This window comes from Coenobita brevimanus, chromosome 93 (assembly GCF_032717465.1).
Source record: "Coenobita brevimanus isolate Jiangsu-jjx chromosome 93, ASM3271746v2, whole genome shotgun sequence".
NCBI classification, from domain to species: Eukaryota; Metazoa; Arthropoda; class Malacostraca; order Decapoda; family Coenobitidae; genus Coenobita; species Coenobita brevimanus.
This window is the reverse complement of record NC_137046.1, coordinates 47,614,409-47,629,408: the sequence shown is the minus strand read 5'-3', so window position 1 is coordinate 47,629,408 and position 15,000 is coordinate 47,614,409. Positions and strand designations below refer to the sequence as shown.

General features: G+C 41.3%; 2 protein-coding genes across 2 annotated transcripts in view; one reads left to right on the top strand and one right to left on the bottom strand.

The window, feature by feature from the left end:
* LOC145412426 (uncharacterized) overlaps positions 1-4,818 on the top strand; it is a 31,283-nt gene extending 26,465 nt beyond the window's left edge. The window contains exon 2 of the mRNA XM_080282311.1: positions 4,289-4,818. Coding sequence (XP_080138437.1) covers positions 4,289-4,657 — 369 coding nt within the window. The 3' untranslated portion in view covers positions 4,658-4,818. The remainder of the gene's footprint in view (positions 1-4,288) is intronic.
* Positions 4,819-13,428: 8,610 nt separating this feature from the next.
* The window catches only part of Cluap1 (clusterin associated protein 1), a 13,637-nt gene continuing 12,065 nt past the window's right edge, over positions 13,429-15,000 (bottom strand). The window contains exon 8 of the mRNA XM_080282419.1: positions 13,429-13,692. Coding sequence (XP_080138545.1) covers positions 13,439-13,692 — 254 coding nt within the window. The 3' untranslated portion in view covers positions 13,429-13,438. The remainder of the gene's footprint in view (positions 13,693-15,000) is intronic.

Genomic DNA, 15,000 nt, shown 5'->3' with positions numbered 1-15,000 from the left:
CAAGTAAAACATTTTGTTTCTCTCTCTCTCTCTCTCTCTCTCTCTCTCTCACACACACACACCATCTATAGTGTGTGTGTGTGTGTGTGTGTGTGTGTGTGTGTGTGTGTGTGTGTGTGTGGCGTCACAGACGGTGGCGGAGGTAATGTGAGAGTTGCATGTTGACCGTCAGCTGGGCTAGGCTTGAGGGCTCCATACTTCCTCTACACACACACACACACACACACACACACACACACACACACACACACACACACACACACACACACACACACACACAAACAAACATACGTACTCTCTCTCTTTCTCTCTCGTTTGAATAATCCACTCTACTGTATCTCGCCTCGCGTAAGAGAATGCGAAAAAAGTCATGCTCGTTAGAAAGCGAGTACATACTGAGGCTCCACCATAGAAAGTCAAGGAACCATGTAGTCAAAAATTCACGTGGTCATAAAAAGACTTACCTTCCAGCCCTGATTTGCATACAGGTTGAAGGCTGAGGCTGCACGTAGTTCTAACCCGTTCCATCTGATATCATATATTTATCTTCCTATTTGTAGGTGTTTATATTCAGCTTAAGGTAATATTTTGTATATGTAGCCCTCATTATTCCCTCCAGTACTAGAAATAGATCATAAGCTGAATAAAATCGTTAGAGGACAGCTTGAATAGATGTACAAATTACATCGTCCTCAGACTGAATGAATTTACATTTTGCCTTCAGGGCGAAATGCTGAAGTCAGAAGCTGCATAAGGCTTTTCTTTTTCTTTTCTTTTTTTTGTTAAATATTATTTGAATCGGAGTATAATCTTAGAAAGTTTAATCCCTATATTACGATGACGTCTTAATACGTCATCAAAGTGAAGTGGTCAAGAAAGGGAAACAGCTTATTTAAGATGAGGATGACGTGGCTGCGGAAACTGAAGTAAGCATGACGTTGGCCAGCCTTGCCACATAGGTGAGTATTAGGTGCGTCAGCCTGCCAATCACTGACTTATACTGTACAAGGTCGCCGCCATTGTACACACCTTCACCCCGAGGACCATATACTTTTCACTTTATTCTAGCCCATTAACAGACGATTTATTTCAGATTTGGAGAGCTATCTGTGTGTGAAAAGATTAATGACGTATCTAACCATTCAGATTCGAGGTCTACTAAGCTGAATGAAATCATTTGGGGATATCGTTCTCGGGCTGCATTAGTGAACTCGTAATGGTGGCTGAGTGGCTGAGGAGAGTGAAATAGGAAGAGCTGGGGAAAAACTGGAGGATCGGAGGAAAAATAGGAACAACAGCGGAAAAGCAAGAGGAGAGAAGGAAAAGTAGGAGGAGCAGAGGAAAAGAATGAGGAATAAAAGAAAAACAGAGGTGCAGAGGAAAAGTCAGAATAGCAAAAGAAAAATAAGAGAAACAGAGGAAAGTAGGGGGAGTAAAGGAAAAGTAGGAAGAGCAGAAGAAAAGTCAGAGGAATAAAAGAAAGTACAGGGAGATGAAAAGAAGGAGGGACAAAAGAAAAGTAGAAACAGAACGGGCAGAGGAAAAGTAGGAGGAATAAACTAAAAATAGAAGCAGAGGAAAAGTGGGAAGAGCAGACCAAAAGAAGGAGGACCAGAGGAAAAGTAGGAGGAGTAGAGGAAAACCAAGAGCTGAGGAACAGTAAGAGGAGCGCAGGAAATCAGGAGCAGAGGAAAAATAAGAAGAACAGAGGGAAAAACTGGAGGGGCACAGGAAAAGCAGCACAGGAAGACCAAAGAGAAGCCCAGAAGTACAAAGAAGCAATAGACAGGATGAGCCGATAAGAGCAGGTGTTGTCTTGGAGCATCTGGCGCCTCTACTGTAATTCAGTCCGGACATGTTTATTGCGGTTGCTGTGTAGGGTTGGATCTCCTCTATGATGTAGTGTTTCTGGCGTCAATAGTTTCGGTATTTTAACCTATTCTTGAGATCAGATGACGTCTCCCTTTTCTTCATCCTACCTCCAGGCGATTTTGATTCAGGTCAAGAGAAACAATGTGAACTGGAGGGGTTACACACAGTCTTCATTAACGCCTTCGCTACTCGTATGCCCAAGAGCCTATTTCGGCAATAATAGAACAATGCTGTTGCAGTTGGCTTGAAGGAATAAAACAATGAAATTATATTGTGCATGAAAAGTGAATTTTTTTTAATGGGATTTTCCAACACTCTTGCTAATTATTTCAGCGTCATTCTTATTGGTCATGTATGGTACAGCCGTCGGGGGCGAGCTAACAAGAGTAGTTTTCACCTCACCTACTGTATTGCTGAGAGAGAGAGAGAGAGAGAGAGAGAGAGAGAGAGAGAGAGAGAGAGAGAGAGAGAGAGAGAGAGAGAGAGCATTCGTCGACCACGTGGCATTCATCGTGCCTGCAGAAAACCATCCAAGGAGGTTAAAAACATTGGTATGGTGATCAAAGGAATTGCAGAGATGAGCTGGAAATTTAAAGGCAAGTGGATTGGAGTGTAAAGTATACCATGTGAAAATGGGTGTTGTAAGAATAGTATTTTGAATAAAATGAAGGTTTATTTCAAGTATCCGCCAAGAATGAGAGTGTTGAAGGGGTAGGGGAGTCAAAGAAATGGACGAAGAGAACAAAGAAATGGGTGGATGAGCTGGAATTGTGGTGTGGAGTGGGGAGGGGCAGTGAGCGTATACTTGTGATAATGGTAGCTGTAGGATTAATGATTTGAGCGCGTTGAAGGTTCGTTTCAATGTCTTTTCCAACAACAATAACAATTGCAACAAGAAAAGCTCGCGATGCTTTCATAAATCTAACATCTTGAAGGCTCGAAAAAAGAAAAGAAAACAGAAAAAGAAATGGAAAAAAAGATCTCCAGGTGTGGAAAAAAAAAAAAAAAAAAAGGGGTCTGTATTCTCTTCTCCTCGTCCCTTCTCTGGATTCCACGGAGCAACCTGGCATGGTGTACAAAAAGTTGCTTCCCTCGCTTTTCTTAGTAACACTGGTACAGGAGGAAGGGCTAGGCTGGGAGTGCACCTGTTGCGAGGTGTGTTGTGTTGTACTGTATTGTATTGTATTGTATTTATTTATTTACTATTCGATGAGGGTAGCATTTTAAATGGTTTTGGAGATTTCGTACACCTATTCTTTTACTATTTATTCTGCATATTACACCTCAATATCCTCTTGCTTGCTATTGATGCAGTTTATGTCGAAATTAAACCTCACTCCAATGACGTACAGTATATCAAATTCTTGCCACTTCTGACGATTATATTCATGTCAGAGGAGATGTTTCAATCTGGAAGGGTTAGATATGGCCTTAATCAATCATTTCATTTCTGTAATTGAAAAAAAATAATAAATCATTGAATAAAATCGTCTGGTGGAAGTGCGATTATAATAAAAATACGTCCTCGGATTCAAGGGGGTTAAGCAGATGCACGGTACATAGCAACTAAGAGAAAGTGAAGCTATGAGGTTATGAGACGGAAAATAAATCGCAATGGAGGAAGTGTTGTGAAACCCCCATGTCATCGAGAATACGGCCCATAGAAGAGAAAGGAACAGGAGCAATTATTTATAAAGGGCTCTAAACAATGTACAGGATAAAGAAGTCTCCATTACAACTAACCCTTTGCACTGATTTTTTTGTAACTTTTATATTCACTCTTACCTGACTGTGAAGATTGGCAGTTGTAGTAGTGTGATTAAAAGAGAAATACATATAAGCGATTTTTAAATACAATTTCAGTTTGGGAAAATTTGTAGATACAGCTGTTGAAGAGTATTTTGAGATTATTCGCTCTGATACCCAGTTTTCCTCTTCGCCTTTCTCAGTTTTCTTTCCTCGTCTGTTTTTAGAACTGATTTTAATATTTTTGCATATATATACTTACAGGTACACAACATTCCTCTCTTCACGGTTGGCCAAAGCTAGAATACTAAAGTGATTATCGTGCATATGCTTTAGGAACTTCTTGTTCATTCACCTTTGCTGGATCCTGATTGTTCTGGGATGTTATTTATAAATGATCCTAATCAGCTTTTATCATGCACAAGTTGCCATTACAGTTAATTGTTATCATATAGTTTTCTTATAAAGTATTTCATCACTTCAGTATTCATTTTGAGGCACACTGATTTTAGTTGCATGGGCGAAGGAACACGTACATGCATGGAATTATACACATAATATAAGCTTAGGAGTGTTTATATATACGGTCTCTGTTCCCACTTCCGCTATATTCTCCACCCCATTATTTTGTAGGTTACGTAACTAACACCCCTTCTCCTCCCTCCCGCAGGAACTCCCATCAGCAGCACCGCCAGCCCCAGCACCTCCCCCACTAACCCCCTTGCCCCTTCCCCAGCCCAGCGTCGAACCCCGCCCCGCCTCCACAGACTCCCACAGCGGTACCCTTCCTTCTAGCACCACAGCGCCTCTCGAGGATCTTGAGCTCTCTCCCGGGGAACCATCGTCTGGGGGGGCACGTAGACGAGCCCCGCGTGCACTGACGGGGAAGCACGTAAGACCGGGCACGGGAGCATCAGCCAGCACGCTCATCACCCTCCGCCAGAAGCTGCAGGAGCGACAGAAGTACCGCGAGGTGTATGGTGGTGACCCTCCCCAGCCACCCGCCAAAACCACCAAAGCAAAGTCCAAGAAACGGTGAAACAGAAATAGCAGAGTCCAGACAACGGTTGAAACGTCAGAATTATTGGACAGATTTACTAACAAGCTTACGGTAACTATAATTTTCTTTTGCAGGAAGGACAAGAGGAGAGCGGAATCTTCCCATATCTGTAGTTCACTGTGCAAATACAAATCTTAGTTTCGAAGGAGAAATTATCATGAGTTATTATTTTTTTTATTATTATTTTTTGTATAGAAGACAAGGAAAGAACAGTGCATGATACTCCCTTTTCTCTTGTTCTTTCTGCAAGTCAAAATCTGAGTTACGACGCGGAGCTGAATGTAAGCTTGCTCGTGAATCCCACCCTAAAACTGCAGTATTTCCCATATGCACGGCGCCCACAATGTGATCATTCTTAAAGCTGGATATACGTTTTTTTTTCCCCCCCCTCTATATGACTGACAAAGTGTATAATGTCCAGGCCTAATCTCTGCCTTTACGTTAGCTAGAGGCGACTTGGGTTAACTCGTGGCCTGGTACCAAGGTGTTCCCCTTAGACGTGTTCCCAGTAAGGATAGTATTTGTTCTTCTTTATGACGCTCGAAACAGAAAGGCTATTTTGGGTACAGCTTACAAAAACACCAGGAAAGAAGAGCTAAATCCATATGTCTGAAGACGAACTCAAGACAAAGGAGGAAGTAATGTAAGACGTGATTTGCCATACGACATATAAACTACTATAGATGACATGAATGATGTAGAAGTTTTAGAGGGATGATGTGATGTTCTTTGAGTACTATTAACCTTTTCAGTTCGATTACGTAAACTTAATATATAATTTTTAAAATCCTTCAAGCGATTTTAATTAGCTTAGGAGATTCTTTTAACACGAAGAATTTAGACACAGCCACCACTGATCCCTTCTCTACCAGAGGGCCTCCTTAAGTTTAAGAAAATTATTTGGAAATAGTAAGATTAAAACAGAAAATACTTTATCGGATAGAAGTGAAAATGTGGAAGTGAGACTGGTGAGAAAATGATCCATTTGTCCTTGTGTACCTGTCTCATCTCCATCCACTGCTGAGCTATCCCTTTCCATGTTATCCCATCCTAGCCACCGGAATACTGCCACGTCAGCTGGTCTGGAGGGCACCGGCGGCTTTGCATGATAGCCTGATGTATCGTTATCGCCGCCAGCTTGTTATTTCCACCTTCTCTCTGTGTTGTCGCCGCTGCAGGCCTTCGCTCCGCCTCGTTTCCTGTCCCGTCAGCCGTCCGTCTTCCCTCTCAGCACACTCTCAATATCCAGTACTTTCATAGGGCCGTATTTTAGAGGGCATGGGAAGCTTCGTAGCACTTTTTTTCATGGTGATTTTTTTTTTTACTCATCACAACCCATATTCTCCATGTTTTTTTTTTTTTAATCAGATTTTAATATCGACATAGTAGCCGTGTATCAGTGATATGAGAGGATTTTCAGAGGCAATAAGCAAAATAAATCGTTAAGAAAGAGTTGCTACGAAATCCCCAAAGTAATTTTTAATATTTTTTTGCATTTCCTGGTCTTGCCCCAAGCTGCCCCATTTCCACCCTCGCCACTGGCTCAGATCAGAGACAAAAGTTTTGACCTTGGAGGTGAATACTGGGTAGGGATATTGCCAAATATACATATACATACATACATACTATAGATAGATAGATATATCCTCTTTACCCAATGAGAAATTTATGTACATCAGTAATTTTCCTCGTCTTCCAGAATATTAAGATATGCCAGAATATATGCTTAAATTTTACTATATTTCGTTATTCAATTAGGTATAACTGTATTCTGATGTAATTTTGTACGTACTTTCCAACAGTGCCACAACAACTAGATGTTTTATTACCGAGAGTACATTAAGTGCATCAGAGGCTGCGGGACGCTTTCTCTGATTCTCACTGCTCCAAGAAAACCATTGTGATCAGTTCAAAATGGTGGATCACAGTTTTATCTCGCGCCCAAAGGTATCAGAGCAAAGCAAACCTTAAGCAAGAGGGGCGTTGAGGTGAGGGTTGCATGAGTGACGGAGTGCTTGGACTGGAGGGAAGGACTTGCATGTGTATTGGCCGGGTGGAGCATGCACGTCACAAGCCTTAGTATGATATTATATTAATGGGTTTGAGTAATTACAGTTCCATTCGTGCTGTAGCTTAGACATTTCTATACCTGATGTGATTATTTTATATTATTAGGGGGAAACTACTGGCCTTTCATGAAGATCTGAATTATGTCCCCACTTGATACAAACTAGTATGCATCTTTAATGTCAGAGAGTGTTTAGGTGCATTACGTTTACTATTTCATGATCATATTTTCCATGCATCTGAAAGGTGTGTTCTTACCATTTCATGCAAGTATTGACTCTCATAATTTCAGATTGAGAGAAATAGAAAACTCTTTGTATCGGCACAATAAAACCATCAACGTTCTGAGCTCTGTAACTCTGAAAATAGTGCACAAGCGACTGCTTATTTCAGAAGAATAAAAGTGTATCCCTTTGACTCAAATGTATAAAGACAGTATTTATACCATAGATATAATTATACATGTAACTATATATTACTGTATGTATTAGTTGCCTCTTTTCTCGCGTATATACTTTATATTTACTTTGACTTTACCGTAAAACATTTTGACAACATTCCATTGACATATCATTCCTTCTGTGACTGTTCGCTTCGGTTGGATTTCTCGGCTCTTGTTTTTATTTATTAGTCTTGAAGGCATTTTCTGTGCTCCCTATGCTCCTTTTCTTTGTAATGGTGACCGTGATTGAAACCATAGTAGTATTATGAGAATATATCGAACTTCAGTTTGCATCTTTTAGCCAAAACTTAACCGAACTGCTTCCAAACTAGTTTAACCGGGCATTGATTTCTCAGCTTTAATTTCATTTTTTATTTATCCTTGTATATAGGGCGATGCTGTACTAACTCATGAGGATATTACTTTTATGTATATATGTGAGTAGTATTAAGTGAAAAACTTACAGAGGTTGTACCGAGAAGTGTTATAATATTTTTAGATATCCGTGATATCTGTGAAATTATTTAAGGTATGCACGTAGGTTACAAATACCGTGCCTGTATCCTAATATATCATCGCCTATTTTCTTGGCCAATGAGTACTCTTACATTTCAGCTGTCCACTCTTCATTGAATTATTTCCCTCTCATTACCTTCCCTGCCTGATTATTTTATCACAGTTCTCTCTCTCTCTCTCTCTCTCTCTCTCTCTCTCTCTCTCTCTCTCTCTCTCTCTCTCTCTTCTACTTTGGCTTCCATTCTTCCATGTAACTATGCAGCTCCTCTACACCTTCCACTAACAAGTCCGCATATTCTCAGAGTATTTTCTCATATACACATCCTCCTGTTGCTCTCATTCTGAACTACTGTTACGGCTATGCTCACTACTTTTCCTTTCCTCTAGACACCTCCACTTGTGGATATGCAAATTACCTTTTCTGCAATACCGTCCCTACATATACACCGGTGTATTATCTCATGTCCACATCTAAATATACTTCTTCCCACTCATATTCAGAATTCCTCATTCATATACTCTCATTGTCCCGTCCATGTACCCTTCGTGATACAAATGTTTTCTTCCTCGTACTCATACTGTCAGGTTCTCACTTTATAATCTCTGTTCCGTTCACCTACTCCTCCTCACACAACCACCCCCACATCACCATCCTTGCCCTGCATTGTCTTTTTTTCTGCCACCACCCCTCCTCTCCTCTAGACCAAGCCACCTATCTGCCCCTAGGCCTAGCCACCCTCTCTTCTCCTAGCCTTTATCCCCCTTCTTCCCCTAGCTCTAGTCACCCTCCCCTTTCCTAGCCCTCAACCCCCTCCTGTTCCGCTTGCCCTAGCCACCCTTCTCCCCCAGACCTAGTCATCTTTCTCCTCCTAACCCCAGCCACCCTTATCCCCCTAATCCTAGCCTCTTTCTGCCTGTAATCCTAGCCACTATCTTTCCCTTAGTCCTAGCCACCCTATCCTTCCCTAGTCCTGGACACTCTTTTCCATCTAGTCCTAGCTACATTTCTCCTCCTAGTCCTAGCAATACTTTTCTCCCCTTAGTCCTACCTACCCTTATCCCCTAGCCCTAGCCTCTCTCTCCCCATAATCTTAGCTACTTTTCTCCTCCTAGTCCTAGCCACCCTCCCCTCCCTTAGCCCTAGGTACTCTTTTCGTCTTAGCCGTAGTCAGTTTTCTCCCTCTTGCCCTAGCCTTCCTTCTCCCCCTAGCCCTAGCCATCCTTCTCTCCCTAGCCTTAGCCATCCTTCTCCCTTAGCCCTAGCCCTAGCCCCAAGCCTCCCATGTGGATGCTAAGCTACCTCTCTACCTCCATCAGTGCCTGTGTTTGGAGCCTTCGGTAGTCCTCCATTCAAGCAAACGTTTTGTATGACTTTTTTATAAATGAATAAACTGTAAGCTATATATCCTTTGTTTTATTGAGAGTTTCGTTACTCTGAAAAGAGAAGGAAATATAATGCTGTCCAGAGGGAGAGAGAGAGAGAGAGAGAATCCAGGCCATGTCTCGTAGAAATGCTGGACAGCTGGCGAGGATGCTGCTAAAAGTATTGTGATATATTCTTTTCCATATTAACTGTTGCATGGAAAGGGTATTATAGTAGATTTCAACTCGGGACAGTCTGTATTACTTCAAAATAGCTAAATATGCAAGACATGACTGATTGAAATACAGATGTCGAAGTGGTGTGATGGAATGGTTGTAGTGTAGTGTGGTTGTGGTGTGACGCAGTGGTTGTGGTGTGACGCAGTGGTTGTGGTGTGGTGGAGTGGCTGTGGTGTGGCGAGGTGGCTGTGGTGTAGCGGAGTGGCTGTGGTGTAGTGGAGTGGCTATGGTGTTGCGCAGTGGTTGAGATGAGGTTGGGTTCTGATAGTAATGGTTTAAGGCACGAATTAGTATGCACAGAATGTGAAGGGTGTGACGGGAGGGGGGTAATGTGTGTGTGTGTGTGTGTGTGTGTGTGTGTGTGTGTGTGTGTGTGTGTGTGTGTGTGTGTGTGTGTGTGTGTGTGTGTGAGAGAGAGAGAGAGAGAGAGAGAGAGAGAGAGAGAGAGGAAGGGGTCTGCATTCCATATATTCTTGAACAGTGTGTTGAAAAGTTGCCCACTTAGCGGTTCCATTGTTCAGATACGAGAAAAACAAGGTCACATGTGGAACTACTGTATGTGGCAACTTTGAATCAGTGCATGATAAAGTTTATATGCGTAACAAATAAAAATAATTCTTGTTCTCGTCACCTCTTTATTGTTGTGCATGAAAGGTATTCAACCTTCTATGTATATATCCATGAAACAAAAGCAGTTCTCCAATATGTCAGTGAAACATAGAGGAAAAAAATTCAACAACGACACCGTTTTTAAACGATATGAGTTGTATCACTTTACAACTTAGGTTGTGTTCCGTATTGCCGTTATATTACTCTTTGTGAAAAATGTGCCTTCAAAAGTCTACGGCGGTTACATAACGATACACGAGACATATATAGTTTTACTTAGGCATAAAATGTGTATGTTGTAATTATGGACACAGGCGTCCTTTTATATAATTTGGAGAGTGACGGGTTTTGATGTTTTTTTCTGTATTCCCACTCAAATTAATCACAATTTCGCCACTCACGTCGTTACAGGTCTCATTAATTAAACCCTAGACCACAGTTTTATTATATATGTATTCCCCTTTTCACAAGTTCATCAGTATCGTGCACCACCTATACTCATTTGCTTTTTCATCGTTTTCTCATCGTCTCTTCCATCATCCTCACCATCCCTTAGCTATACCAAGACTGTTTCATCACTATTTTCATTTAGTCATGCGTTTTTCAACACTCATTGTAAAATATTAAATATTTTGTCATCACCATCTTCAGCATTATAGATCATTATTACATACATCACTATCATTCACATCAATGTGGCCACTTTAATAAGCATTCTCCAGTTTTTTAATGATAAACCACCAAACATATCATCATCAGCTTCTGCATCATATTAGTCATCACACTTTCATTCACATCACTGCCCCCTCATTCTTTCTCTTGCTTTCATCTATCACTTTATTGCAGTTTTTTTCATCCTTCAATCATTCATTACCTCTTCTTATAACCAGTTATCCTACTCACATCCCTGTCCCATCCTCATCTTCTCATCACGCCGTGTGTTCTCTACTTACTTCAGCCCTTCCTCCTTTAATTAGCCAGTTATCCACCCACTTAATCCCTTCCGTACAGTTATGTAATTTAACCCCTTCAGTTCGATTTTGGATTTTCTAGTTTGTCCCTTCCATCTCCAGACGAACTAATTCACCTTATGATAGACTTTTTAAAATGGAACGGTTAAATTTATAGCCCTCATCAAGAAGACTCTCCCAAATTTAATAAAATCGTCTAGTGATGACAAAAATAATGGAAAAATTATGTCCTGGGCATGAAGGGATAAGCGCTATTCAGTTTCCCTTAAGATTTCGTTCGACTTCGAGGATACCTCTCGTAATGATGGAGTTAGAAGCAGACTCCGTTGAGTATCTCAGTACGACGGCGACTGACACACAGCATTCTTGCATCCGTCATACTATTATACTCATCTTAGGGAAGGCCTCTCCTAATGAAGAAGATAACCACACACACACACACACACACACACACACACACACACACACACACACACACACACACACACACACACACACACACACACACACACACACCGCTCGCCGGCTCAGTGGTAACGCTCTCGCCTAGAATCTGCTAAGACGGGTTCGCGCCTTGCTCGGGATGCGAAAAGTTTCACTGACGAAGCTGGTGGGTACTGTCCCCCTTGAGCATGGGGATGGGTGTGTACGTGTGTGAAGGTCAAGGCTTTGCCCTTAGATCGGACTATATGAGCTCTCAGCTCTCTTCCGGGAGGGTAAAAAGCTGATGATCACAACCATCACGTGATCCTGACCGACCCGGTGAATTACAAGCACACCTTACCCACAACCCCTTGAATCCAGATGATTGTATGTTTATTCTTGCTGCAACCAGATTTTTTTTTTTTTTTTCAGATGATCCTCCTGATAATGGACTTAATGAAGGCGATATTTAACCTCAGCAGTTTTAAAGTCTCTCAGCCTTAATAAAATCGTCTGGAGACAGTAAGAAAAATATTAGAAAAAGCGTTATTAGATTCAAGAGTATTTGTCACTCACTCAACACCCCAGCCCAATGCCACCTCACTCACACCCATATCTTTTATCATCTCACTTATATTCCGTGCCCTCAACCACAACCTCATTCACACCCATATCTTAAATCATCCACACAGTCATGACCTTTACCTTCAATTACTACGTCATCCACACCCATATATCAAATCATTCGCTTACTCATCACCCTTGCCCTCAACCATCTCACTTACTCCCTTATCTTCCATTATTCACTCATTCGTCTCCTTAGTTCTCAGTCACAACTTCACCCACACCCATGTCTGATATATTCACTCACAACATCCTAGCCCTCATCCACACTCTCACCCACATCCATATCATTTACTCACTCAACATTAGCCTACCCACGGTCTTACCCCAGCTTACCTCAGTGACGACACTACTCATCAGTGTGACTCACTCAAGTCCAGAACCACGCAGAGAGATAGTTTAAAGCAGGTGCTAAAATAAAAGACCTGTGGGGGGGGGGAGACAAGCTACTTTAGATCAATTAAATTTACATGCAAAGGGGACACTTGGAATACATGAGGGAAAGGGGGCAGATGCTTGGGCATCACCAGCACTCTCTCCCTGCACGTGCCTGTACTTGACATTACAATACAGCCCATTCGTTAGCCAATCAGTGAGGCACGAGCTTATCACAGATTAACATCGTTTTCAGGAAAGTATCTCATTTATTATCCATTTTCGTCGTTTTACTTAGTGCTACTTATCATCACTGGTTGAGAGTTTATGTCATATCTATCATTATCAACACTATTTATTGAAGCTTATCGCGGAAGGGATGGAGAATGAGTTCATCACATCATCACCACCGTCATTCTGCTTACTATAACTTTTCTTCCACGCATCTCTCGTTATCCTTTCCATTTAGTTTGTTTTCATCTGAAGGAAATGGAACCACTCTCACAGCTTGAATACTATGTCGTGATTGCATGACACTGGGTGAGTCTTAGTCGTAAGTTATTAATGACTTTCCCTGGTTACAAATTAGATCAACCCACCAGTCTGACTATATCTGCCTGAACGGTGTTGGGTATTTTCGTCAGTTTAGAGCAAACACACTACAGTTTCATCACATAAGCCACACTCAGATTTACCTTAACCTAAACGATCTAGCACCTGAATACGTGTCTACAGTTCTGTGTAAGTCTGCGAAGTTACGCTCAATAGAAACCATATTCGTCTGGAGTGGGAAGGGGGCTATAGGTTTAATTAAGCACCACATCTACTTCATCATCGCGTCATCATAATCATCATCATCAGTACTGTTACCTGTACTGTTATTTCATCATATAAGTCGTCGTCTTTCACATTATCGTCCTTTCGTTTAATTCATCATTCTTCCATTTTGGATCAGTTACACCTCACTCATGGCAAGGAAAAATCCACTCATCATTCAGGCACCGGACCACTCACCCACAACAAGGGGGTCATCATCACATTAATGTTATCATCATCATCGCTATCTTATATTCCAGTGAAGAATAGGATGGCTCAAAAAAAAAAAAAAAAAAAAAAAAAAAAAGGAACTCCTCAGAAATCATCATCATCAGGAGGGGGGGCTGCGGCAGCTCTCATCCTGGACCCCTTGAGCTTGGTGCCCCCGTTGGCCAGGGTCGTTGCCCCCCCAGCAGCGCCCCCTATGTCCTCTCCCGGGTCCCTGGGCAGGTCCATGTCCGTGCCGTCCAGATCGGAGTCCCCGGCGCCGTCCAGGTTGAGGTCGGTGTCAGAGTCGAGGGATTCCGTGTCCAGATCGCCGGTCATGTTGCCGAAGACGCGACGGCCACCTGAGGAAGAATATAAGGAAATATTCATTCTTCCTGACAAACCCTTAAATTTTTCAGTGTAAGCTCATCCCTTAACTCAGTAAAATTTGGCATATATAAGCAAGAATAATGTGATAAGATTAAAAAGGCTGCTTCACAAGTGCACTCAGTTAAATATGTGGAAAGTGACCACAGAATGATGAACTGTTAGATAACACTAAATTTCGTAGAAGTGGGAAAACACGGAATAGAAGTGCTATGATGTGTTGAGTATACACCACTACATATTTCTATGTAATTTTCTATCTATCTATCTATACAGTATATCTGGCTATATCTCTGTCTATCAGATATACAGATATATAGATAGGTAATATATATTAGGCCTATGTGTGTATAGGCAAACAGATAAACAGATAGATTCATTATAGATAGATAGATAGATATAGATATAGATAGATATAGATAGATAGATAGATGGATAGGTAGATAGATAGATGGATATATATATATATATATATATATATATATATATATATATATATATATATATAATTGTGCGTGTGTGTGTGTGTGTGTGTGTGTGTGTGTGATAGACAGTTACATTTTTTTTTTCTATTTCTGAACAGATTATCTTACCGGGGTTTATCCTACCTGCTCTAGCTTAAAGATCAGCAACATGAAACAGCAAATTATGAGCGGTCAGGGAGGGATGGAAAGGATATCATTGTACAGAAGGACTGAAAGAAAACGTTTTCAGTTAGGAAAAGAGGAAAGTAGAAATTAACACAGCTGAGAAGCAGAAATGAATACCAGCATGTGATGTCTTTCGTAGACCAGAAAACAGATGGCAATCTAGTGTGAGTAAACGTACTCAAGAGGATAAGATGGCGGGACAGAATGCGTACCAAATAGCAAACGGGAACAGAACAGGCTAAGAAGTACGAGCCCAGAGTGAAGAAAGTTGGAAGAGGCCTTTGGTCTGCAAAAATATAACAGACTGCATTGTTGATAGATAATAATGATAACGGAAGCTGAGAGGTGCTACTGTACACGCAAACTAGCTAAAACGAATCATCAGCTAACCAAAATGATTTAATGCACTAGATCCCAAACGAACCAGTAAATGATGGCGAAGGGCAAGACAATACTAAGATCCTGGCTTAGTATAAGCTTAGCATCTTCACCCTGAAGACATCTTTCCTAAGCTGAATGAAATGTTTCTCGTTAGCCAGAATGCAATAAAAAATGTCAAGATGAGGACTTTTTAATATACATCGCCGTTCAGTCAAGAACAATACAAGGGAAAATATTAATCCGAGAGTAATT